This window comes from Cydia strobilella, chromosome 27 (assembly GCF_947568885.1).
Source record: "Cydia strobilella chromosome 27, ilCydStro3.1, whole genome shotgun sequence".
Classification (NCBI taxonomy): domain Eukaryota; kingdom Metazoa; phylum Arthropoda; class Insecta; order Lepidoptera; family Tortricidae; genus Cydia; species Cydia strobilella.
In genome coordinates this window covers 4974261-5000236 of record NC_086067.1, presented here as the reverse complement: position 1 = coordinate 5000236, position 25976 = coordinate 4974261, and the positions used below count along the sequence as shown (strand labels likewise).

The 25976-nt window shown below is 37.2% G+C and overlaps 1 protein-coding gene across 4 annotated transcripts in view; it reads right to left on the bottom strand.

Annotated features, from left to right (window-relative positions):
• LOC134753523 (synaptotagmin-7) overlaps nucleotides 1–25976 on the bottom strand; it is a 643705-nt gene that overhangs the window by 51930 nt on the left and 565799 nt on the right. For all 4 annotated transcript variants that reach the window (XM_063689422.1, XM_063689425.1, XM_063689424.1 and 1 more), the window contains 2 exons: nucleotides 5889–5900; nucleotides 1571–1727 (listed from right to left, as the gene is read on the bottom strand). In XM_063689422.1, coding sequence (XP_063545492.1) covers nucleotides 1571–1727; nucleotides 5889–5900 — 169 coding nt within the window. The remainder of the gene's footprint in view (nucleotides 1–1570; nucleotides 1728–5888; nucleotides 5901–25976) is intronic.

Here is a 25976-nt window from a genome sequence, read left to right as displayed (position 1 = left end):
CTCCTCCTGAGACATATTTTATTAACAAAAATATTCACTCGAAAATGAACTTAGTTGCTTAGATAACAAAGTGTATTCTGGAATCGATTGATTCACATTCGATTTAGGCATAAAAAATATCTCGCCTCTATTTCTTTTTGTTTCCAAACCGACTGGAACAAGCTAATAATGGCTTTATTTTTATACCGAAAGTTGTTGAGTTATGTAGTTATAATATATTGAGTCTCAGGAAGGTATAGTAAACTAAGTAAACATTGACTCAAGATCTCCATTTCCATTAAATCTACTATTACAGTTATACTTACTTGCTCGCTGTTACCTAAAATCGTGTTATTTATCATTATCACATACAATACTAAAACAAACTAAATTCTGAATAATGTCTGCATTATAATAATGTTCATTTTAAAAGTCTTGTATGTCATAATCATCACTAAAGTCGTGTACTTTAAGTTTTGTCAAAATATTTATCTTCTTTTAAACTCTTAATAAATTAGTTATAGTATGCATCTTCTGAAATGTTTTTTTTAAAATGTAACAGCAAACGAGCAGAAGAGACGCCTGATGGGAAGCGGTCATCGTCGCCCACGGACATAAGCCGCATCACATACCCGTTTTAAAAATTTTACGCCTAAGACGGTCTGTTAAACAAAAGCTATTGTTTCTTTTATACCAGCGGTCGGCCATTGTGTGCCATTGAGTCTGAGCGCGTGCTACGGCGCGTGCCATTGTCAGACACAATGGCACACAATGACCGACCGCTCGCAGAAAAGGAACAATGACTTGTTTAACATATATTACCGTCTTAGGCGTAAAAATCATTTGAGAAGATGCAGACTATAATACATTCTTGGTCATAGTCATTCTTCTCTTTATATCAGTAGTCTGTAATTTGATACTTTGGTTTGTCTTTTCTTAATTAGTATTTTCCCCGCTCTCCTGTCTTTTTTACCCCATTCTTGGATAAGCGGCTCTCATCACAGGCACTAAACGATAGCCGCTAAAACTATGTGTTTCTTATATGACGACGGTGGCAAACATGCGGCCCTAGTAGAGTTACGCGCGTTGCGGAACCCACAAGCTTACGAGGATCTTTGGAGGCACTGGAAACCTTACTCATCAGAAATATTTCAGTCTTTCTTGTTGTTATTTATATCTGTCTCTTTGTCAAGAAAATTAGTTCATGCTATCGTACTACCTGTCCACTTAAAGTATCGTCCCCATCCGCAATATACGCTATGCCAGCTATTAGAGCATTCCACGGGCTGTCCCGTACAGGCGCATTTTATTTACTTTATACTGCATATTTTTGACCATTTGTCATAGAAAAAGGAAACTCTTATACCTGCAAATCTTCAGAAAATTCGCGTTCGTACGCGACAACGGTGGACAATTTCATGGAATGCTCCTATTCGCACTTGAATGTTGCTGGTGGTCTGCTCTCATTTCGTTTGTCTTCCTTCCAAACTGTTTCTGTCTCGCTGTCTCTTAATCCTAACGTTATAATTCTCTTTTTTTTGTAATTTGTCATAATTTTGACTTTCAATGCAATCTGTATCTATCAACTTACGCTGGGATGCGGCGGGTGGTCCTGTCCCTTGACATTTTGCAGCGCTTTGTTATGCGCAGTCGGCGTGCGCTCCCCGGGCGCGGTGGACGCGCCGGCGGCGGCGCCGGCGCTGCTGCCCGCCGGGGACTTGGCGCCGGGGCTGCTGGTCGATGTTGTCCTGGGGGGCATGTTTACTGTTAGTGGACAGGCAGTTAGTAAGGAAGGAAGCAAGGTTGGAGGAAGGGTAAGGAAAGAGAAAAGGAAGAAAGGGAGGGTAAAAGGAAAAAAAAATAGGTAGCATAATTTTTCTCAGATCGACCTAGACCGTAAGCTCAAAAAGGCTTGTATTGTGGGTACTAGATGACAATATATTAATTGTTTAGTTATATATAAATAATTCTGTAAATAAGATAACGTCCATAAGGAACAAATATATTTTGTGATTAACACATAAATAAATGCCCTTACCAGGATTCGAATTCGGGACCTTCTGCTTCATAGGAAGGATTACTACTGACTAGGCTAAAGGGGCCCACTGATTATCAGTCCGCCCGACGATATCAGCCTGTCAGTTAGAACAAAAATTTGACAGTTCCGAAAAACTGACAGGCCGACATCGTCCGGCGGACTGGTGATCAGTGGGCCTCTTTAGAGGCCGTCAAAAGTAATGGAGGTAAGAAGGGGTGCAAATGTATGACTTATAAAAAAAATAAGATTAAAAAACCCAGCCAAGTGCGAGTCAGGCTCACGCAGAAGGGTTCCGTACCATTACGCAAAAAACGGCAAAAAAAACACGTTTGTTGTATGGGAGCCCCAATTAAATATATTATTCTGTTTTTAGTATTAATTGTTATAGCGGCAACAGAGATACATCATCTGTGAAAATTTCAACTGTCTAGCTATCACGGTTTATGAGATACAGCCTGGTGACAGACGGACAGACAGACAGACAGACAGACAGGCAGACAGCGGAGTCTCAGCGGGGTTTTTAACCTTTGGGTACGGAACCAAAAAAAAAGAAGGGATGGAAGAAAAACAGGACATATATGAATTAAATAACAAACTCATACCTAAGGAAGAAAAACAGGACAAATAAGAATTAAATAACAAACACTTACCTAAACAAAGCTATGTAGCGTTTTTTATGACAAAAAACGCTACATAGCGTCACTGAAAAGGTTTCCATTCACGTTGGCTACAGTTGGTCTTACATAGAAATCTTTGCAAGATTTGCTCCACTTTTCCTTTATTTCTTAGCATTATGAAAAGTAGAAATTACTATTATCTTATAACTTTAAACGAGCAATTCTTATATATATTATATATATATTTCGGGGATCTCAGAAACGGCTCTAACGATTTCGATGAAATTTGTTATATGGGGGTTTTCGGGGGCGAAAAATCGATCTAGCTAGGTCTTATCTCTGGGAGAAGGCGCATTTCTCATTCATTTTCATTTTTTTTATCTTTATCTTTATTTTTGAGTTTGTATATGTTTTCCGAGCAAATCTCGGTCTCCCAGATATTAATACGTAAATGGAGTGCCTACTGTTTTGTACTCGTATAATAAATAAATATTATAGGACATGTGTAGGATATGTGTAAGAACACAGATTAAGAGGCCGGTGTCGATTTTAGTCGCAAAAATGTAAAATTGATAGATTTAGTCCGTAAAATTTTACACCTTTTGTTACCTAATTGAAATAACAAGTACTGGTTTCTATTAGCACGTCTTCTTATCTTACCTTTTATCAGATCAGTTTTTTGAAAACAGACTCACTAAATTAGTAATGTTTGCTTTTCTGATGGACGTTTAGGTAAACGCGCGTAAAGCACTGATTTTGTCGCTCTTATTTGTAAATTTCGTAAAGTTTGGACTGCTAAACATGGTAATTTTGTATTACACATATCCTGTACTTGACGTTTATCAGACTACTTTTTTATTATTATGACTTTGAAGTAGTGTAAATGAAAGTTAGACGAAATCAATTTTCTCCAGAAATTACTTCAAAACAAGTGACAATTTCTCTGAAAATCGACTTAATTTCAACGTAATTTTGATACGTAAACAATCTACAACATTTGCTGAAACTATTCTTATACATCAATTTGTATAATTTACCACCATGATTTTTTGATGAATTTTTAAAAACTGCCCCTTCGCTTCATGCATTACCGGTGACGCACGCTCGCGACCTCATTATTAAAAGGCAAGATGAGAAGACGTGCTAATAGAAATCAATACTCGTTATTTAGATATTACGTAACAAAACGTGTATAATTTCAACGACTAAATCTATCAATTTTACATTTTTGCTCCAAAATCGACTACGGCCTCTTAACTAAGTCCCATGGTTAGCCCAAGGAGGCTTGTGTTATGGGTACTCAGACAACGATAAATATAATATATAAATACTTAAATACATAGAAAAACACCCATGACTCAGGAACAAATATCTGTGCTCATCACACAAATAAATGCCCATACCGGGATTCGAACCCAGGACCATCCACCAGGCAGGGTCACTACCCACTAGGAAAGACCGGTCTGTGAAAACTCCCTCATTCCTCATAATCTGCCCAAATTACTATCTAAACTTGAGCCATTATCGTTATTTTTTAATTTAAACTTCCACCGGCACAATTTTCTTGGAAAATTACTTTCACAATTGTGTTTTATGATTTTACCGCATTTTTCTTAAATAATTAACATTTTAAGTTACACCGTGAATCTGAATACTTGACAAATTTTAATCATTTATTCTTGAGATCATAATTATAATTATTTATTATTCAGAACCCACTGTGTCCCAATGCTGGGCAAAGGTCTCCCCCCTCTTTTTACACGACTGCCCAAAAAAGTATTGTTTTCAGGGTTCATGTTTGTATGTGAGTTTCTTTATTCCACCATAACTTCTAAATGCCTTAACCGATTTAGATGTATGATATATCATTAGAACCCTTACATCATCCCGGATGACATAGGCTATATGACGTCATAATAAAATCAACATGGCGGACGTAATACACAATAACGCGCGACATTTGGAAAAAAAAAACTTGCAATTTTATCTAGTGGGATATCAAAATGAAGATTTTTAATTGTTTAATTAATTTAGTTTTTATTTCACTTATTTCTGTTAAGTGCCAGCCTCTCAAAAAGGAGTCCAAGTTATCCCGCGGTCAGACATAACCAGCTCAGTCACATTTCAACTGAGCCGCTTTCTGAGCTAGATACGTCTTTTATTTGTAATTGTAACCCAAGAAAATTAATGAAATCTGCGGAAAAAATTCGTGTAGTTTTGAAAATTGGTATAGTTATACCTTGTGGTGTCCAGATGAACTTACTAAGTCCTCGGGGGTGGGGGTTGTGCTGAGGGTGTAGGGGGGGGGGGGAGGGTTGAATGTACCTAACTAAGGGGGTTGAAGATCCCTAAGAAACCCTGCCTTGTTTTTATAGAACAAAACTAGAGACAAGTAAAAACCTATGCTGTCGCCATCTATGAAAACCGTTGACAGTTGCCAGTTGTCGATGTCTTACGTTACATCACTACACTATGTCAGTCTGTATCTAGGGAATAGTGAGAATAACTGTGAAATATCTGGGAGACATCTAAAAACATATAAAAACTCAAAAATGCGCGTTTTCCCAGCGATAAGACCTAGCTAGATCGATTTTTCGCCCCCGAAAACCCCCATACAGCAAATTTCATCGAAAACGTTAGAGCCGTTTCCGAGATCCCCGAAATATATATAGATAGATAGATAGATATATACAAGAATTGCTCGTTTAAGGGGATCCCATGCCCCAATGACCTTCGATTTGAATCCCTTAGTTTTCTAATGTTTTTTGTAGCTTATCATATTAAGAGCAACGGATTTTAGCAATATAGTATCCCATATTTACTTCAAAGTTCATTGTTTTCAAAATATTTGGCATCAAACTTGAACAATTTTAGGCCAAAAAACTGGTTTTCTGGCCATAACTTTTGTGTTAATTAGTTTAAAATTAAAACCTTAGACAAATTTTTAGAGACGTCTAAGACGAATCCAAATATGTAGATTTCGTATAAGTAAGATCTTTCACAGCAATCGAGATACGAAAAAAGTGTTTTCTTAGACAATGTTGAAAACAATCATAAATAAATAAGTATTCATTTTTTTCACAATCCGGTAGACAAAAATGGAGATAAAAGATTGAAGAACCGATAGCCGCTTGTCTTATAATTCTATACGTAGTGCAAAAGTAGGAGATACGATTTAAAACTTGTCAAAAATCGATGAAAACCTCAGGTAGCCCCTTAAGGTATAAGATAAAGAATAATAAAGTAATACTCACTCAAGCTGCGCTCTGCAGGATCAAAGATGGCGATACATGGAACAAAACAGCTTTGTATTAGTGGTCGTATTGTTATACAAAATAAATTTATAGGGTTATCAAAATTGTAGCAGTAGTGAAATCTTTATTGTAAGTACAAAACACATAGATAGGTATGTTGAGATGGTTTGGACACGTGGAAAAAATGAGTGAAAGAAGGCTAACAAAGAGAGTGTATAAGGGAGAGGTAGAAACGGGAGTTGGAAGGGGCAGACCTCGGCGGACTTTCTCTGATCAGATCGGGGAAATCCTGAAGAAAGGCCAGGTCAAGAGCACCCTAAACCGGCGAGCGTATATGAGGAATGTTATGAAAGTGAAGGAAGCGAAAGAGGTATGTCAGGATCGTAGCAAGTGGAAATCCGTGGTCTCTGCCTACCCCTCCGGGAAATAGGCGTGATTATATGTATGTATGTGTGTATGTACAAAAACACATAGTAAAAGTATAAAAGATAAGTACGAAGGCGAATTTATCTCTTTGAGGGATCTCTGCCAGTTAACCTTTGACTAGACAATCAAGATAATTTTGATTTCTTTAAGTACATTCCATTAATAGAAAGTAATAGAACATACGAGTACATCAATAAAAGGACGAAGGATTGCGTGGCTTTCCAATAAACAATGTTTTGAAATAGGGTGTTCCACAAATTTTTATTAATTGTATCAGTCGATCAGTTTTGTTTTGAGGATAAAATGTCTGTATGGGACTCATTGTCTTAAAGCAATACAAAAGTCACTAATGATGGTCAAAGTCTGGCACCCGCACTTTACTGATGAAACGCTTCTAACAAATGTGCTCATCATGACGTCAGCATGTAACGTCGCTATTGCTTAGAAGCTGGAAAACAAGGAAATTGCGATTTTGTCGGTGAAATATTGCGTTTATGTATATTGTTGCTATACAATATATTTTTAATAAAATGTAGGGAATCGAATGGTACCATTATTTTTTCCTATTTGGAAGTTGAACTGAAGTCTTGAATATTATTGAATATTAGTGTTGGTCTGCACTTATAAGGTGGTTCGCTTTCCATACAAAAAACAATTGCGTTTTATTAACTCATTACACACTATTACCATAAATATGTGCGCATCTATCTACTTTAGAATATTCGTTTGCGCTAAATTGATAGAAAAACTTTGTTTTATACAGAAATCATGCAACGACACGCGCACGAAGGGTTCCTTACCATTACGCAAAAAGGCAAACAATCACGTTTGTTGTATGGGAGCCCCACTTAAATCTTTATTTTATTCTGTTTTTAGTATTACAATCATCTGTGAAAATTTTAACTGTTAGCTATCACGGTTCATGAGATACAGCCTACTGACAGACGGACAGACAGACAGACAGCCTTAGTAATGGAGTCACGTTTTTACCCTATAGGTGCGGAACCCTAAAAATTACCAATCCTATAAAAAGCGTAGTCTGTTCGCTTTTCTAAGATCAAGTAATCTATGGCGGACTTGATGTTAGAAATCGGACAGGCTATAGACATAGACATAGACATAGACATAGACATAGACATAGACATAGACATAGACATAGACATAGACTTAGACATAGACATAGACATAGACATAGACATAGACATAGACATAGACATAGACATAGACATAGACATAGACATAGACATAGACATAGACATAGACATAGACATAGACATAGACATAGACATAGACATAGACATAGACATAGACATAGACATAGACATAGACATAGACATAGACATAGACATAGACATAGACATAGACATAGACATAGACATAGACATAGACATAGACATAGACATAGACATAGACATAATTTATTGGTAATAAGATATTACAGGTCAAAATTTTTTGTTACTTATTTCTACACATCTTACATCTTTTAATTATATCACAAATAAATACATTTTTTTATTAAACAATACAATACAATATTTTATATAGAATTTGAAATTCAATGGCTACGATCTATTATATGCCTAACGTAAGTAAATAAACACTTTATTGTACGAAAAAGAAAGGAATCATGGTTACATCCAGATAAAAGTAGTACAGAGGCGAACTTATCCCTAAGAGGGATCTCTTCTAGTTATTAAATCATATTTAAAATCGGGCCTATCGCGAATTTATTTTGTTACCTTTATTGATTGATTGATCATTTATTTGTCAAGATGGGTTACAGAGGTCTTAAAACTATTTACAATACGTAATTACATAGGATCTCCACATTGTCCCTACAAACTGGCATACAAATTAAATTAAACTAGCCTAAGTCCATGCATATTATATTAACTTAACCGATTTTATTTACCGACGTTTCGACACAGGTTTCACTGGGCGTGGTGGTGGTGGTCTTCCAGTTAACCTAAAGAAGTAATTAAAATCTAGTCCTAAAGTAATTATATAATATTAATTAACGTCTGTGTGGTCGGTGTGGACCCTTCCGCGGTTTCCATTTAAGCGCTATTGCGTTTTACTAGATTTATGGCTTCTTTTTTCTTTTTCATTTGTTACGCAATGGGTGTCATTTGTATTGGATTTAAATCATTATAAAATGAGGGTAGGAAGACAAAATTATTTTCTCAATGTCGAGGCAGTGGTATTGGGGGTCGTATTAAGTGTCCAATCATTTTCCCGCGTCTATTTGCAATAGTGTTTAGAATAGCTCTCCCTTCACTCACTCTTCTTAGCACCTCCTCATTCGTTATCCTGTTTACCCACTGTCAACTACGGTAACACCAGGTTTAACCAGTTAACCCCGTGTTAGTGGGATGGTGCAAGTGGCGATTACAGACTAACATAATAAGTACATATAAATTTCATAAACTCAAAACTACACTATTTTGGCGACGGAACGAATTTAAATTGATACGAGTTATCTTATTAGGTCTATCTTGTATTCGAGATAATATGTGTTAGTCTACACCACAAATCGACAATTTGCTAACCGAGTCTGGAGCCTCGGAGGCTGCCTTTGCGGTCCCTTAATTTGCGGTCGATATCTTGAAGCCTCGTATATACTTAACTCAATAACTTAGGACCTTGAGCTTCTACACCAGCGGAGAGTTCGCACCAATCGGAAAACTTATCATCGAGCATAACACACTGGCGCCTACCATACAGGTAATCGCGGAACCAAGATAATCTGTTGTGGGAAAAATTTAAAGATTGAAAGATACCGAGTAAAATATCATAGTCCACTGTTTTAAATGCGTTGCTAAAATCGAGAAGAACCAGAATAGTCAGTTTTTTGCTTTCGATATTAAGGCGAATGTCGTCGGTGTCTAACCAGAGCGGTCACAGTGCTATGCCCGGGACGGAAACTGTATTTTTAATTTTATATTTTATTTTGACATGTAAATTGTCAATTGTCATTGTAACCTTTAAAATGACAATTGACATGTCAAAATAAAATATAAAATTAAAAATACAGTTTCCGTCCCGGCGGCAACAGGCGGCTTTATCGCTAAAGAGCAATCTCTTCCAGACAACCTTGTCTGGAAGAGATTGCTCTTTAGCGATAAAGCCGCCTGTTGTTTACCTCTATCTTTATGTATTATTTTTGTTTCCATGTACATTTATTCTGAGGTTGTGCAATAAAGAGGATTTGTATTGTATTGGCTTTATTAATAAATGAGTATGAGTAAGGTACAAAGCGGCACAGAAATCAAATTCCTTGACCGTACATTATACACATCAAGTACCATTTTCGGCGATATATATACAAACCTTCTTACAGGCCAATTCGAACGTGTACTGATATCAGAATGACATTTAACTGATGTCCTTTAAGTTTTCGTGCATTTCGCTCTTACTTGTCCGTACATGTATTGGCGCGGGCGAGACGTACGCTACCTAAAAAAACAATTCTGATGTCAGTGTACGTCCGAATTCATACTATTTAAAGGGGCCCACGGACTATCAGTCCGCCGGACGATATCGGCCTGTCAGTTTGAACAAAAATTTGACAGTCCCGAACAACTGACAGGCCGATATTATCCGGCGGACTGATAGTCAGTGGGCCCCTTTAAACCTCCATGTGTCATAGTAGGTCAAAAGGTTATAAATTCATTGTCAGATTCCGGCAAAGGTACGCAAATTAATTTCCCAGCTATCCTCATAAACTATATAAAGAAATCACTTTTCACGCTAAGCGCGCCATACGTCACGGGACGGAATTAGGGACGGGCATGATATAAATCTCACGCTGTCCGGGACACGGGACCTTGGACCCGTTTTAGGGTTCCACGGGTAGATTAATTGGTTTGAAGGTTCTGTTTTTTCATAGACTATTGTCTGACTGCGATTTCGTTCGCGAATAATTCTGTTTGTATTCTCATACTATCTTTTCAACCACATACCCATGCCCATTTTAGAGAATAAGTCCTGGGGAAAAGTACAAGTATAAAAAGAATAACAGGAACAAGGAAAAAATATAAAGGAAGAAAAGGAAAAGAAAGAATAGGAAATAGGAAGGAGAGGTACAAAGGCAATCGAAGAGGGACGTTTTGAGATAAATTCGCGGTGTCCAGAACATGGGACCTTTTTGTTTTTATATACTACGTCGGTGGCAAACAAGCATACGGCCCGCCTGATGTTAGGCAGTCTCCGTAGCCTATGTACGGCTGCAACTCCGGAGGAGTTACATGCGCGTTGCCGACCCTAACTCTCCGCACTCTCGTTGAGCTCTGGCAACCTTACTCACCGGCAGGAACACAACACTATGAGTAGGGTCTAGTGTTATCTGGCTGCGGTTTTCTGTAAGGTGAAGGTACTTCCCCAGTTGGGCTCTACTCTAGATCTGGAATGGCATCCGCTGTCCTGTGCCCTTTACCACACATAGCGAGATAACATTCACAGTGCCCATACCTCTCTTCCTTGGACCTGTTTTAGGGTTCTGTGGGTAGACTAATTGGCAAGGTCCTTTTATTTTCAGAGACTCGCTTAATAAGATTATTATTTGGCCCTGAGATAGTGCTGTTATGTGGCAATGATGTGCGTATGTACGTCATGTGTAGTCAAATGGAAAGACTATTCTAGGCAAACAAAATGGCGGGTAGAGACTAGTCCATATCCATACTATATAATTTTATAAATGCTAAAGTCTGTCTTTCTGTCTGTGTGTTCCCTCTGCAAGCTTAAACCGCTGAATCGATTTAGATGAAATTTGGCATAGAGATAGGTTGAGTCCCTGAGAAGGACATAGGATAGTTTTTATCCCGAAAATCATCCCTTAAGAAAGTAAAAAGCGGGGTGGAATTGAGATAATTAACGAAGTGCCTGCTAATTTGTGTGCATAATATGCTCAAATTTAGATTGCTATGAGAATTTTTACAGGCGCTATTCTTACTGTAGCTGCGGTTACTAAGTCCACGCAGACGAAGTCGCGGGCAAAAGCTAGTAATATTATAAATGCGAAAGTCTGTCTGTCTGTCTGTCTTTCTGTCTGTGTGTTCCCTCTTCACGCTTAAACCGCTGAACCGATTTAGATGAAATTTGGCATTGAGATAGGTTGAGTCCCTGAGAAGGACATAGGATTGTTTTTATCCCGAAAATCATCCCTTAAGAAAGTAAAAAGCGGGGTGGAATTGAGATAATTAACGAAGTGCCTGCTAATTTGTGTGCATAATATGCTCAAATTTAGATTGCTATGAGAATTTTTACAGGCGCTATTCTTACTGTAGCTGCGGTTACTAAGTCCACGCAGACGAAGTCGCGGGCAAAAGCTAGTAATATTATAAATGCGAAAGTCTGTCTGTCTGTCTGTCTTTCTGTCTGTGTGTTCCCTCTTCACGCTTAAACCGCTGAACCGATTTAGATGAAATTTGGCATAGAGATAGGTTGAGTCCCTGAGAAGGACATAGGATAGTTTTTATCCCGAAAATCATCCCTTAAGAAAGTAAAAAGCGGGGTGGAATTGAGATAATTAATGAAGTGCCTGCTAATTTGTGTGCATATCATGCTCAAATTGAATGATTGCTATGAGAATTTTTCCAGGCGCTTTACTTACTTTAGCTGCTGTTACTAAGTCCACGCAGACAAAGTCGCGGGCAAAAGCTAGTGTAATATAAATTGAAAACCTCTAATACCTTTAGCGACAGTTTGCTTATTGGCTCTCAAGTTTGGCCCGATTCTTCACTTTCCGAGCTTATCTGGATTAGAATCTATCGATCGGTTGATCTTTCATATTGTTAAAGCAGTATCGGGATCAGTTTGCTGCTGTGTTTAGGGTTCCGTATTAGTCGACAAGGAAACCTTATAATTTTGATACATTATCCGTCTGTCAGTCTATATTGTCTGGTTTAGGACGTACAATTGGAAGATGTGACTGCTCCATAATTAAGTTTGTTTTATAAACCCACAATCGTATTTCATTATATACCAGTCATATAAACAACTAAAATAAAATAGCTATGTATGCAACAAGTGCGGAAATCATCTTGAAAACAAAAAGCACTAGTGCGGAAAAGTAGTACTTTCCGCATGATATGGCTCCGTAGGAAACGCACTTTTCGAGCACATGCATTGTAAAATGTTTTATTGCCACTACCAGAAAAAAAAATTGAACAAGAGAAAAAACAAAATACACAATACACTTCATTGCACTAAAAACATTATACAAAACATGCACAAAAAAATTTAATCGAGCAGTAAACTACATCTATTAATAGGTTTGTGATTTTGTGGTATAGGCAATGGTTACAAATATCAGCTTTTTGCTAGATATATGATGATGATGATGATGAGATGTGATTTTCAGAAGGGGCCCTTTTTTTAAAGCTAAACTATTTTATAAAGCTAAACTTTTACCTTAAAAATATAACCAGATTTTCTTCAAAAACTCTGTATAGAAGATAAAGGAAATAAAATAACGAGACGAAGGTTGCCAAAGTTAACGAAGTGGACATAAAGTTTATTTCGTTCGCAATTTATCAAATAGAGAATTGCACAAACAGCTATACTACTTTCTCATAATACGCTGTCTCTGTTACATCCAATAGTCGAACTATACAGTATTGTCTTCTTTAGATAATAATAATAAAATAATGTCCTCCTGGGGCCCATTTCTCGAAAGGTGTTAGACTAAAGGGGCCCACTGACTATCAGTCCGCCGGACGATATCGGCCTGTCAGTTGTTCGGAACTGTCAAATTTTTGTTCTAACTGACAGGCCGATATCGTCCGGCGGACTGATAGTCAGTGGGCCCCTTTATATTATTAGTCCACGAACTGTCAAATCGTATGGGTTGCCATGACAACACACTAGTAATATTAGCCTAATACCGGTCGAGAAATGGGCCCCTGGTCGTATTTACGACGGCAGATTCAGGGGCCCATCTAGTGGGCGGCAAGTCACCGCCTGCCTCAATAACTTGTCAAAACATGTTATGTCAGGTGTCCGGACCTCTCAGCAATAACCCAGTCTCATTGTACACCCAAACATCCATAGACCGGTATACTGTCCACTTTTTCTACAATAGTCCCAATGCCTGCTGCGACCGGTTCATGGGTGTCTATTGTTGCACCTGTGAACGGGTTCCAGCAGGGATTCTATATGACATTAAAGCTTTCCAAGGGGCCTCTACGTGTTGGATCTATATCCCCACGCAAGCCTATCCAAAGACCGGGATTTATAGGCCGGTGAAATCCAAGGAGATACAAATAATAATTGATAAAATTAACAGAAACTTATACACTTGGGTCCAGAAATGTGTGCTGTTGTGATCTTTTTCTCATTCTTCATTTTTTTTCATCATTTTCCTAGCTTTTTGCGATGGCTCATGGGAGCATGCAGTCCGCTCTGCAACTTATCTAAAGAATTGGCGTAGGCGCTAGTTTTTACGAAAGCGACTTCCATCTGACCCTCCAACCCAGAGGAGAAACTATAGGCCTTATTGGGATTAGTCCCGTTTCCTCACTATGTTTTCTTTCACCGAAAAACGACTAATAAATAACAAATACTGTACTCTACGTGTTGGATCTATATCCCCACGCAAGCCTATCCAAAGACCGGGATTTATAGGCCGGGATCATATTTATTGAAAAATTTCTCATTGATAGGCACAATATATTATTGAACACATATTTTTTTGCTTTTATCGATAACACCATGTGTACCACGCATAGTAGATCTTTTTACCCGCCGACCCTTTAACCCCAATCTACCCTACATAAATAAAGAAATATTATAGGACCTTCCTACACAAACTGACTAAGCCCCACGATAAGATCAACATTTATGCCATTTTCAACCAAAAGGGTACTTGAAATAAATATATACGAAGGAAAAAATGACCAAAGCCTCCAGTGTCCAGAGCTGGAATCGAACCAGCGTACCCCGTTTACCGGACAGGTGCCTGAACCGCTCGGCTATCCGGCCACGGTGGCATGGGTCGAAATTTCCAAGTATATGACAATTCCCGAAGGCTTGTGGCGCCCCCTGGCTCCAGCTCTGGACACTGGAGGCTTTGGTCATTTTTTCCTTCGTATATGATATTTATTTCAGTTTATAGTTTAAATAGTAGTGTGTCTACTTGAAAAACCACAAATTAAAATATTTTCATAGAAAATAATTTAATTTGTTCTTAGAAAAGGGTACTTATTGTCCGTTGTCAATAAGACACCATTTCCATATATATTCAATTTGAAATCAACCTTATCGACAGCCGACAATGTGGTACCTTTTGATTGAAAACGTCACAAATAATGGGGATCCGTTTAAGAGCACATTCAGTATCGAGTAGATTTTTTTTTAAATTTTCGCAAGGTCGTTCAAGCGAGCCAACCCTCCATAAAAGGCCAAAAAATATCGCGTAAATTTTTCTTCTAATTTTTCCTAATTAGAACACGATACCGAATATGCTTTTAAACGGATCCCCACTATTTTTTTACACCTTGTATAATATAAAAATAGTATGTCAGATAAAGATTTTAATTTCGGACCCATTTTTTACCTTGTCATAGTGACAATAATATGAGGTCTCTAGTGACTTTCATATTGATTGATAAGGTACGAAATGGGGCCATAAATTAAAATTTTCGATCGTACATAGAAAACATCCGTGACTCAGGAACGAATATCTGTATCTGTGTCTGTAGGAGAAAACTAGGGTAGCATTTACCTATTTGTGTGACTCATCACACAAAAGTTTTCTGTCAGGTAAGACGTGAGAAAACCTTTTATTCCACATACAACGTGTTTACCCGAAATACGTCCCTCCTAGATGCCCTTGAGGTGTGATAATAGAGAATACCTAATAAAGCAACGCCGCAATAACACAGCCTAGGCTTGAACCAGAGACCAATGAATAATACGGACGTGCATTACGGACGTAATTTACAGTGTATCACAGAATAAGTAATAGTATAGAACGGCCACGCACCACCCCGCCCCGATTCGAATTACTTCACCCCGCGACACCAGATTGACGTCCGTTTGCCGTCCGCTGCAGAATGGAGAGCTTAAGTGCACAAAATAACGACCTCATGTGGTCGCGACCCTCAGCCATGAGGGAACCGAGGAAGAAGTCGAAAGACGGCCGGACTGGGATAGGAACTATGGGACATATTTTTGAGTAAGTTATATGCACACATATTTTTGCACTTGACTGTACCGAAATACGTCTCTCCCAGATGTCCTTGAGGTGCGATAATATAGAATAATAAAGCAGCCCCGCAATAACAGAGCCTAACTGGGCTTGAACCAGAGACCAGTAAATAATAAAAGCATACAAAGGCCGGTTGTTATTTTGTTGTCGTTTTTTTCATTTTTGACAGAGTTTGTTAACATTTGGTAGATAGATACAGATGAATTAATAATAGAGGCATACAAAGGCTTATCTTTCATCATCATTCTTTGAGATGGCTTTACTTTTTCGTAAATCATTCATTCATCAATCAATCATTTAATCATTGCCGACCATATTTTTAATAATTGTATGTCTAGAAATAAACAATGACTAGACCAAACAGCTGTTTATGGGTAATCTAATTTGTAATAATTTACACTATTTTCCCATCATTAAAGATTAGGTGCCGCCGCTTCTTTACGCCATCGCTCTACGCGAAAAAATTTCCATCTTCACCACTTAGATGTGCACTCAATTGTGAGTTTCTCCAAAAACTTCCTGCCTCGCACAGTTAAACTGTGAAATGAACTGTCGCCTGCGGTATTTTCCACATTCGTGGTATTTTCGGACCGATACGACTTATAAACCTTCAAGAAAAGAGCGTACTCCCATCTTAAAGGCCGGCAAGCACTTACAACCCTTCTGGTGTTGCGGGTGTCCATGGGCGACGGTAATCGCATACGATCAGGCGATTCGTCTGCTCGTTTGCCTCATATATCATTAAAAATAACTGACTAAAATACATACAATATAAATTGCAGAGATTGCCTCTAATTATTATTTATCTGTCTCTTGAACCTGCCTAATTGTGTCTGGGACGTGTCCGGAGAATGTATCTTAATTATAAGCTATACACTATGTCTTAGACCTTGACGTAAATAAAAATAATTAGGAGCGTTATATAAAATAGTAGTACTTATAATATTTTATTTATTTTATTTATTTTATATAACACTAAGATTAGGCGCTAAATATAAGGAGTAAAAGAGATCCATATAAGTGTTTGATTACTCCTGGCTCCAGAGGTCTCTGTTGATGTTCTAAAAATAGGAGTTATAGCCGACTATAACCCCGTAATACTCACAGATTGGGCACATATTTTTATCGCCTAAGGTTGCAAAACGGCGCTACAATAAGGTTAGAGATTGAAAGAGGTAGAAGAGCGCTATAGCAGTGCTATAATAGCGTTGATTAAGTACTTAGGAGTTAAAGGGGTGTCAAATAAGTGACTATTACCTATTTGAGTAGTAGTATAGATGATACTTTCAGCTTTAGATGGTATATTCGCCATTCTGGTCATTATTTGCACCGTTTTTTAGGGTTCCTTACCCAAAGGGTAAAAACGGGACCCTATTACTAAGACTCCGCTGTCCGTATGTCCCTTTGTCCGTCTGTCTGTCTGTCACCAGGTTGTATCTCATGTACCGTGATAGCTAGACAGTTGAAATTTTCACAGATGATGTATTTCTGTTGCCGCTATAACAACAAATACTAAAAAGTACGGAACCCTCGGTGCGCAAGTCCGACTCGCACTTGGCCGGTTTTTTTCCTTTTTAGGTACGGAACCCTAAAAATACTCTCAGCTATACGCAGAGCAAGTAATAACGCGATTTCCTGTCTGTCATGTTAACTGGTTACAATGGACATTGTGTCCACTTCCTAAGTGTCATGTCAAAGGCATACACATGGTGTTCAGTGTGTGAATAAGGTTCTTGAGTTGAATAGAATGAATACGTACACTTTTATCACTCATTCATTTTCTTTCTGAGGGGTAAGAGCGTGCGACTTTCAATCCAGAGGTTGCAGATGACCCAGGCTCATACCAATGAGATTTTCGGATTTTATAATTATTTGTTTACTGGCTTTTGCCTGCGACTTCGTCTGCATGGACTTAGTAACAGCAGCTAAAGTAAGTATAGCGCCTGAAAAAATTCTCATAGCAATAATTCAATTTGAGCATACTATGCACACAAATTAGCAGGCACTTCATTAATTATCTCAATTCCACCTCGCTTTTTATTTTCTTAAGGGATGATTTTCGGGATAAAAACTATCCTATGTCCTTCTCAGGCACTCAACCTATCAATATGTTAAATTTCATCTAAATCGATTCAGCGGTTTAAGCGTGAAGAGGGAAAGGCAGACAGACAGACTTTCGCATTTATAATACTAGCTTTTGCCCGCGACTTCGTCTGCGTGGACTTAGTAACCGCAGCTAGAGTAAGAATAGCGCCTGGAAAAAATTTCATAGCAATCTAAATTTGAGCATATTATGCACACAAATTAGCAGGCACTACGTTAATTATCTCAATTCCACCCCGCTTTTTACTTTCTTAAGGTGATGATGATGATGATTTTCGGGATAAAAACTATCCTATGTCCTTATCAGGGACTCAACCTATCTCTATGCCAAATTTCATCTAAATTGATTCAGCGGTTTAAGCGTGAAGAGGGAACACACAGACAGACAGACAGACAGACAGACTTTCGCATTTATAATATTAGTATGGAAGTATGGATTAGGATCACCAACAGAAGATACAATTTACATACCTATTAGAATTAGCATACTAAAAGGGCACAGTTTTTATTAAAAATAAAAAAATAAAAAAATTGATCCTCCGCTTACAGGCAATGCATGCATTATTATATTAATTAAACATTAAGTTAACACTCATGAAAACACTTAGTATACATTAGAATCATTTAGCAATCATTTGATATTCACCAGTCGCTTTTCGCTGAAGGAAAACATCGTGAGGAAACCGGATTAATAAGGCCTGAGTTCCCCCCTGGGCTTGGAAGGTCAGATGGCAGTCGCTTTGGTACAAACTAGTGCCTACGCCAATTCTTGGGATTAGTGCCAAGCGGCAAAGAGCCAGAACGCCAGGAAAACAATAAACAAATTATGCCTAAAACCGAATTTGAAACTTGATAAATGTGACGTTTTCAATCAAAAGGTGCCACATTGTCGCTTACTATGTGTGCAGTTGCTTTTAATATAATATAATTTTAATACTCATACTCATACTCATACTCATACTCATTTATTAATAATATTGTTACATATTACACGTCAAAAATTTAATTTAATTACATGAGAGATTACATTATTTTAATTACATTTAATTACATGAAATAGATTACATTATTTTAAAGTTTTGGGTTGTGTAGGTACAAATATGTCAATTAATTTTACAATTGTGAGCCTTATCATATTAATTAGTATTGTTACATTAAAATTATTTTTTGGATTGTAGAAATAGAATAAAATAGAAAGTAGAAATAAAATAGAAATTGAAATTGTAGAAATAGAATATAATGTAATATAATTTTAGTCATAGTTACGTATTTTACATATAGCCAAGTCAATAATAATCTCTAAGATAGTGGGGAATTGAAGAAATAGAATACAATCATCATTCGCTTGCCCTTGTCCCATTCACTTGGGGTCGGCGCAGCATGTCTTTTTCTTCCATACATCTCTGTCACCCGTCATCTCATCATTCACTTGCGTTAGTTTCATATCATCTTTCACACAGTCCATCCACCTTTAGAATACAATATAAGAGGGATAAAATATAAAGGATACGATGAAACCGAATAGGGAGCCACTTGAGCTGTGAACATATTAATTAGAAAGCACTTCACTGATTGGCTTTTAGCTTTACTTGAAGTGAAAGGGTTAACTTCAAATATTTAGTTAACTTAATTAACTAAATAAACTTTAACTTAATTTAGGTAACTTTGGTAGTTAACGAGTAATCTTCAGTGAATTAGCCCTGTCACTAAACTATTCAAAATCAATTTATATTATTTTCCTCTAAAACTTTGTACCAAAGTGAAACAAAGGGGCCATCGCTTCCCGACAGTGCTATTGTTTTGTCTGTTCGAGAACTATGTGAAGCCATTTCAGTAGTGTAGTGTATAACATTACAGTCGTAAGAGCCATTGGCCGTGGAATTTTTATATGGGGCACTAGGGCTACTAGATCCCGTACTGCTACGCCAATGGCCTTAGAATACCTTTAATCTTTTCATTAAAGACAAAGATTTGGAAAAAATATGTGGTATTTTCTATAAAAAGGGACCTTATTGTTGATGGCGCTTACGCCATTATAAACGATGCTCCGATATAAATGCAATGCCGCGCGACGCTGTGCGGCGTAAGCGCCATCGACGATAAGGTCCCTTTTCATAGAAAATGCCCCATATAGTCGGTGCAATATTGTCATACTGACTTTTTTTATTAACATTGATGGTTTTGTCGCTGACTGTACATTTTTTTCAAAAACCAGTAAATAAAATAAAATAAATATTATAGATACATTCTTACACAAATTCTGAAAATGCTCAAGAAGGCTGTACTCAGACAACGATATATGTGCCATTCTCAATCGAAAGGGTACTTATTGTCGGTTGTCAATAAGGCGCTATTTCCATATAGCTTTAATTTGAAATCAACCTTATCGACAAGCGACAATGTGGTACCTCTTGGTTGACAACGTCACATATATAATAATACAAACACTTAAATACATACATAGAAAACATCCATAACTCAGAAACAAATATCCGTGCTCATCACACAAATAAATAAATACTTACATAAATATCTACATATATAATGTATGTATATATGTAGATATTTATGTAAGTATATCATATAAAGTATATGTTTAAGTTTATGAATTCATAGTATATTAATTAGTATTTACTTGGTTAATACTTATTTTGTAAATACTTATTTTGTAAATAGCAGGTAGCGATTATCGTTTTAATTTTTCGAGTATTAATCCTGCACCTAACAACCATCTCTTTGTAGCCCAGTGGTTGACTGGTAGAGAATGCCTTATGGCATTAAGTCCGCCATTTGTACTTATAATTTTATGTGCAATAAAGTTTAAAAAAAAAAAAAAAAAAATGGCCTTCCCGGGATTCGAACCCAGGACCATTGGCTTCATAAGCAGGGTCACTACCCACTAGGCGCCAGACCGGACTGTATAGATTAATTACCCAAAATTCTACTATTACTACCAAATAAAAGCCTCAAATCCGAGGCACTGTATAAAATAATCTTAAAAAAAAAAAAAAAAAAATGGAAATCCAAGCGTTATTGTATCGAATGTATCCAATTTATACAAAAATGGATTTATTGCATTTACTACCCTCAATACGATTTTATTTATTCTTCCCTAAGGGCAATCATTTTATTCAGGCAACACGGATTCTCAAATTATTCGTGTTTGTGCGTACATACGTATGGGTCGGGGTCCCTTCTTTTGACATAATTATTGAAAGTCATAATGTAACGATTGTTGATTATCATTAGCAAAGATAGATATAACTCCGTAATAGATGGATACAGTCTAAGGAAAAAACGTGCCTCGAAAATCAAGAAAATTTGATTCTCGATCAGATGGCGCCACTAGTTTTGGCCCACTCTCGTTTAGAGGGCGTTGACTGTTTCGTTTGTTATTTATAATTTTAACGCATATCAGTGAAAGAACATGGGTCAAAATCATATAAAAATAATTAATGCAAATAAAAAAATCATTTATCCATATTTAAATACATTTTATCGTATTTTTAAAAATATTTATTTTTAGTTTTAAAATGTGTCGACAGATGGCAGTGAATTTACTGGGGTTACAAAATTTACTATGACAGTACCGCTCTAGTATAAGTTACTCTATGTCATTAGTCATAATTATGAAACCGTTAACATTTCAGGATTTTCGTAAGGTTATCCTGTACATAGGTTAGCTTAGGTTAGGTTTGTTTTATGGCAATCTTGAAAAGTTACGCGTCTCTGAGTAAAACCAAATTATGACTAGCGAAAATTATGACTTAAAACATTATGGGAAACTATAGAGAACCGTATATAGGTTATTGGCATATTTTTTTAATGATATTGGAGGTAAACGAGCAAACGGATCACCTGATGGCAAGCGATTACCGCCGCCCATGGACACCCGCAACACTAGAGGGGTTGTGAGTGCGTTGCCGGCCTTTAAGATGGGATACGCTCTAAATTAAATTTTTTAACATGCAGAAACGTCTGCGATCGATGCTATTAAGCTTAGAATAAATTTAAAAGTGGAAAAATTACTGCCTTGGGTGAGACTTGAACTCACGGCCTCTGGATACGCTCTTTTCTTGAAAGTTTGAAGGTTACAATCAGATGATGTAAATCTCAGAACCAACTGTAAAAATGTTAGAATTAAGTAAATGGGTACAGTACATTCTAAAAAAAAGGTCACTTCTGTGGACAATACAATAAAAGTTAACGACTTTGGTACAATCGAAATAAAACTATTGTCGAAATTAAATATTCGTGCCTGAGGAAGGATTCCTGAAGAATCCGAAGCATGTCGCCAAAAGCGACTAAAAATAATAGTGAGTGAAGCCGTACTTATCTAAATATTTTGACTGGTACAAATAAGTAATACCTATACCTATACTGGGGAAAAAAGCGACTGGGACATACGCGTGTGATTAAATTAACTTCTAAAAAAATTAACGCTAGGAAAAAAGCAGAATGGGGAAAAACGCGAATGGAACAAAAGCTATTGGGGAACAATTGGGTAATTAATCTATACAGTCGAGATTATTATACACAATACATTAGGTAACTAAATGGCCTCCTAGACTAGTTTGTAGTGGCCTTGCCTACGAAGCTAGAGGTCTTGGGTTCGAATCCTGGTTAGGGCATTTATTTGTGTTTACCTCGAAATGTTTTTTTTAATTCTCATGCTCTAAAAGAGGGTCATTGTTGTTCTAAAAGGTGCGCAGAAAATGATACGTGTCTGCACTAGAGCATTTTACGTTCGAAGTAGGACTTTTTTAATTTTTTTACGATACGCAATTGAAATTTGAGTTTAAATGGATTTGTAATAAATTTTTCATTTTGATATTTGACTCTCCATTCCATAAATAACGATACTTTTGTCTGAATTGTTAATTGAAAGTACCCTCAAGAAATACTATAAAAATGTATACTTAGTCATGTTTTAAAAAAAATACATGCATTTTACTTTCCTCGTATTCGAAATGAAAAGTAGAGTGTTTAACTCGGGTGAAAGGCATCATTTCTGCCTCGGACTATTGGCGCTCTCACAGCATTCGAGCGCCAAAATACCTCGGCAGAAATGAGTGCCTTTCGTCCCTTGGTTAACAATCTACTATTTCATTATCAGGGTCGTTGTTGTTCTTAAAAGTGTGCAGGAGTTGATACGTTTCTGCTACTATAGAGCACTGTACTTTCTAAGTACGTTTTATTAGGGTTCCGTATCCAAAGGTTAAAAACGGGACCATATTACTAAGGCTTCACTGTCCGTCTGTCCGTCTGTCTGTCTGTCGGTCTGTCTGTCACCAGGCTGTAATCCCTCATGAACCGTGATAGCTAGACAGTTAAAATTTTGACAGATGATGTATTTCTGTTGCCGCTATAAAAACAAATACTAAAAACAGAATAAAATATACAACAAACGCGATTTTTTGCCGTTTTTTGCGTAATAATAAATAATAATAAAATTCGTTTATTTTCAGACAACTCATAGGTCCATAGCATTGTTAGCAAGTTCTTAACTAAAAATTATAACTAAAATTATTAATACTAAATACTAAAAAACTAAGATACTACAACTAAAATGAGTTAGTATTACTTAATAACATTTTAATTTGGACAATTCTAAAATTCAAAATTAAAATTAGCATTGCAAAATTAGGTACGTCAGATATAGGTAAAAATAAAATCAATTAATAGGATCATGGTAATGGTATGGCCGGTGTTTTTTTACGATAAGCACTTAAAATTTTGGTTTTAAATGTATTTGTTGTACAATTTCCATTCTGATAATTAACTCCTACTCGTTCCATAAATAATGATATTTTTACCTAAATTGTGAGATTGAATGCTCAAGTAATACTACTGAACTGAAGTTTATACTGAGCAGTGTTTTTCTAAATGCCATGTATTACTTTCCTTGTGCTCGAAATGAAAAGTAGAGTGTTTAACTCGGGTTAAAGGCACCATTTTAGTCTCCAACTATTGGCGGTCTCACTGCGTTCGAGCGCCAAACTACCTCGGCACATATGAGTGCCTTTCATCCCTTGATTAACAATCTACTATACATTCTTCATATAAAAATGAACTGTCATTATATGGACTATCATACGACGCGAGATGTTATAAAAAAAATCTGTGCGATTATTTCATCCTTTGTGTTTTTACAGGTTTATTTTTAGATTAAAAACTGTAATAGATGTCATATATTAAAGAAAAAGTGACTAAGCCCTCCAGTGGTGAAGGCCGGATACGAACCGGCGTCTTTAGCTATCGCGGCTAACGCCATGAACCCCTAGGCCACCCCGCCACGGCGGTGCCCGTCCGAATATCTCGACTATATGCCATCTTAGTAAGACTAGGCGTCTTTGACCAGCTCTAAGGGCAAGCAGTGCGCGCTTGCACCTCCTACACGAACTCCTTACGGATTTACGTTGTAGCGAGAGAGACTGGTGCTGCCATCTATGAACAAGTTTGGGAACAAATCAAATTATTTTATTAATTATTTGTTCCCAAACTTGTTTATTTTTAGATGTTAAAACAGGCTTCACTTAAGATTCCAAATGAAATTATTAAATAGGGTATTACCGAAAACCCACGCTTCAGATTTCAGGATATTCTGTGACAATAAATTGTTATTGATTAATATCATTTGTAAAGGCAGATCTCAATTGATTTAATTTGTCAGGGGTTTAGACTAATTGTAGACCTCGGCAGGTAATTCTGAAAAATATCAATATAACCTTTACACGAGCAGGCCTACAAAAGGTCATAGCTGGGTCATACACATTTTTAGGTATGCTTAACTCGTTCGCATCTTTCCTGTAGACATCGCAAAGTTTAAGATAATTTTTGAACTGCACCCTTACAGGCGGGATAAATTTTTAGGGTTCCGTACCCAAAGGGTATAAACGGGACCCTATTACTAAGACTCCGCTGTCCGTCTGTCCGTCTGTCTGTCACCAGGCTGTATCTCATGGACCGTAATAGCTATACAGTTGAAATTTTCACATATGATATATTTCTGTTGCCGCTATAACAACAAATTTCCGCTTTCGCGCTTGCCATCTCATATATTTGTATTCAGCGGGCTTAGCATAGTAGTATTTTTATCGCCTGTCACCATGCCTGTCACGTTCTAACAAGTATGTAAGTGCGAAAGTGACAGGCATAGTGACAGGTGATAAAACTGCAACCATGCTGACACCGCTGGACATCACACTGAATGCACTGATACCAAATATGTCCATATTTGCGACGACATGAGCGAAAGGTAACTTAAACCCTGCTTCGCCAAGCCACTAAAAGGCAATTCTCTACCAATGTTCGTTCTTTAAGCAAAAAAAAACTTCTTATTTATTGTGTTTTCTTAAAAAATCTCGTTCAATTTCCGGGCCGAGATGACAAACAAAAAGCGGCCAAGTGTGAGTCGGATTCACGTGCTCCGTACCATCATAATAGAGGATATTTTGCAATGTTCTGCCACCAGGGTGCATCAAAAGCCTTATTAGTAAACCATAGACTTAAACATACTGTTACTTATACATATTTGACATTGATGCATCAAAGCGGTTTGTTTACAGACATAGACATAGTATAGTAGTTACAGACATGAAACCGAGCGACCAGGGGTAAGAGAAAGACGTATTCATGTATTGACAGGTTAATGTATGGCAGCATAATTCTTTTTCTCTTTCACTCTTATAAATTTCGGTATTTCACCATCGCCTCCTACCTATGCTGCCGTAACCCGACCATGAAAAAAAAACCCGGTCGGTGAAAAGGACAAAGCATGGCACTATTTTCTCTTTCCTCTTATAGGAATCGCAATAAGACTATCTTTCTCTATCAAAGAGTGTCAGGCCCTTGTTTACAGAGGACTTACCGGGAAACGCAAATCCGAAATTTCGCTATCTGCCTCTTTATCGCTCGAATATGCAAGAGTGACAGAGATGTTAGATAAATAAATTTAGATTTTTTTGTTTCGAGAAGTATATTATTAGTAAGTGTTTGTCATTGTTCAACTCTTTGTCATTTAAGGAGATGCTACTAAAGAGAACCTTCAAAGCCCGTCTACCCCCTGAGGTCTGCGTTACATAAACAACTAACTTAGTAACCGCAGCTAGAGTAAGTATAGCGCCTGGAAAATATCTCATAGCAATCTAAATTTGAGCATATTATGCACACAAATTAGCAGGCACTTCGTTGATTATCTCAATTCCACCCCGCTTTTTACTTTCTTAAGGGATGATTTTCGGGATAAAAATTATCCTATGTCCTTCTCAGGGACTCAACCTATCTCTATGCCAATTTTCATCTAAATCGGTTCAGCGGTTTAAGCGTGAAGAGAGAACACACAGACAGAA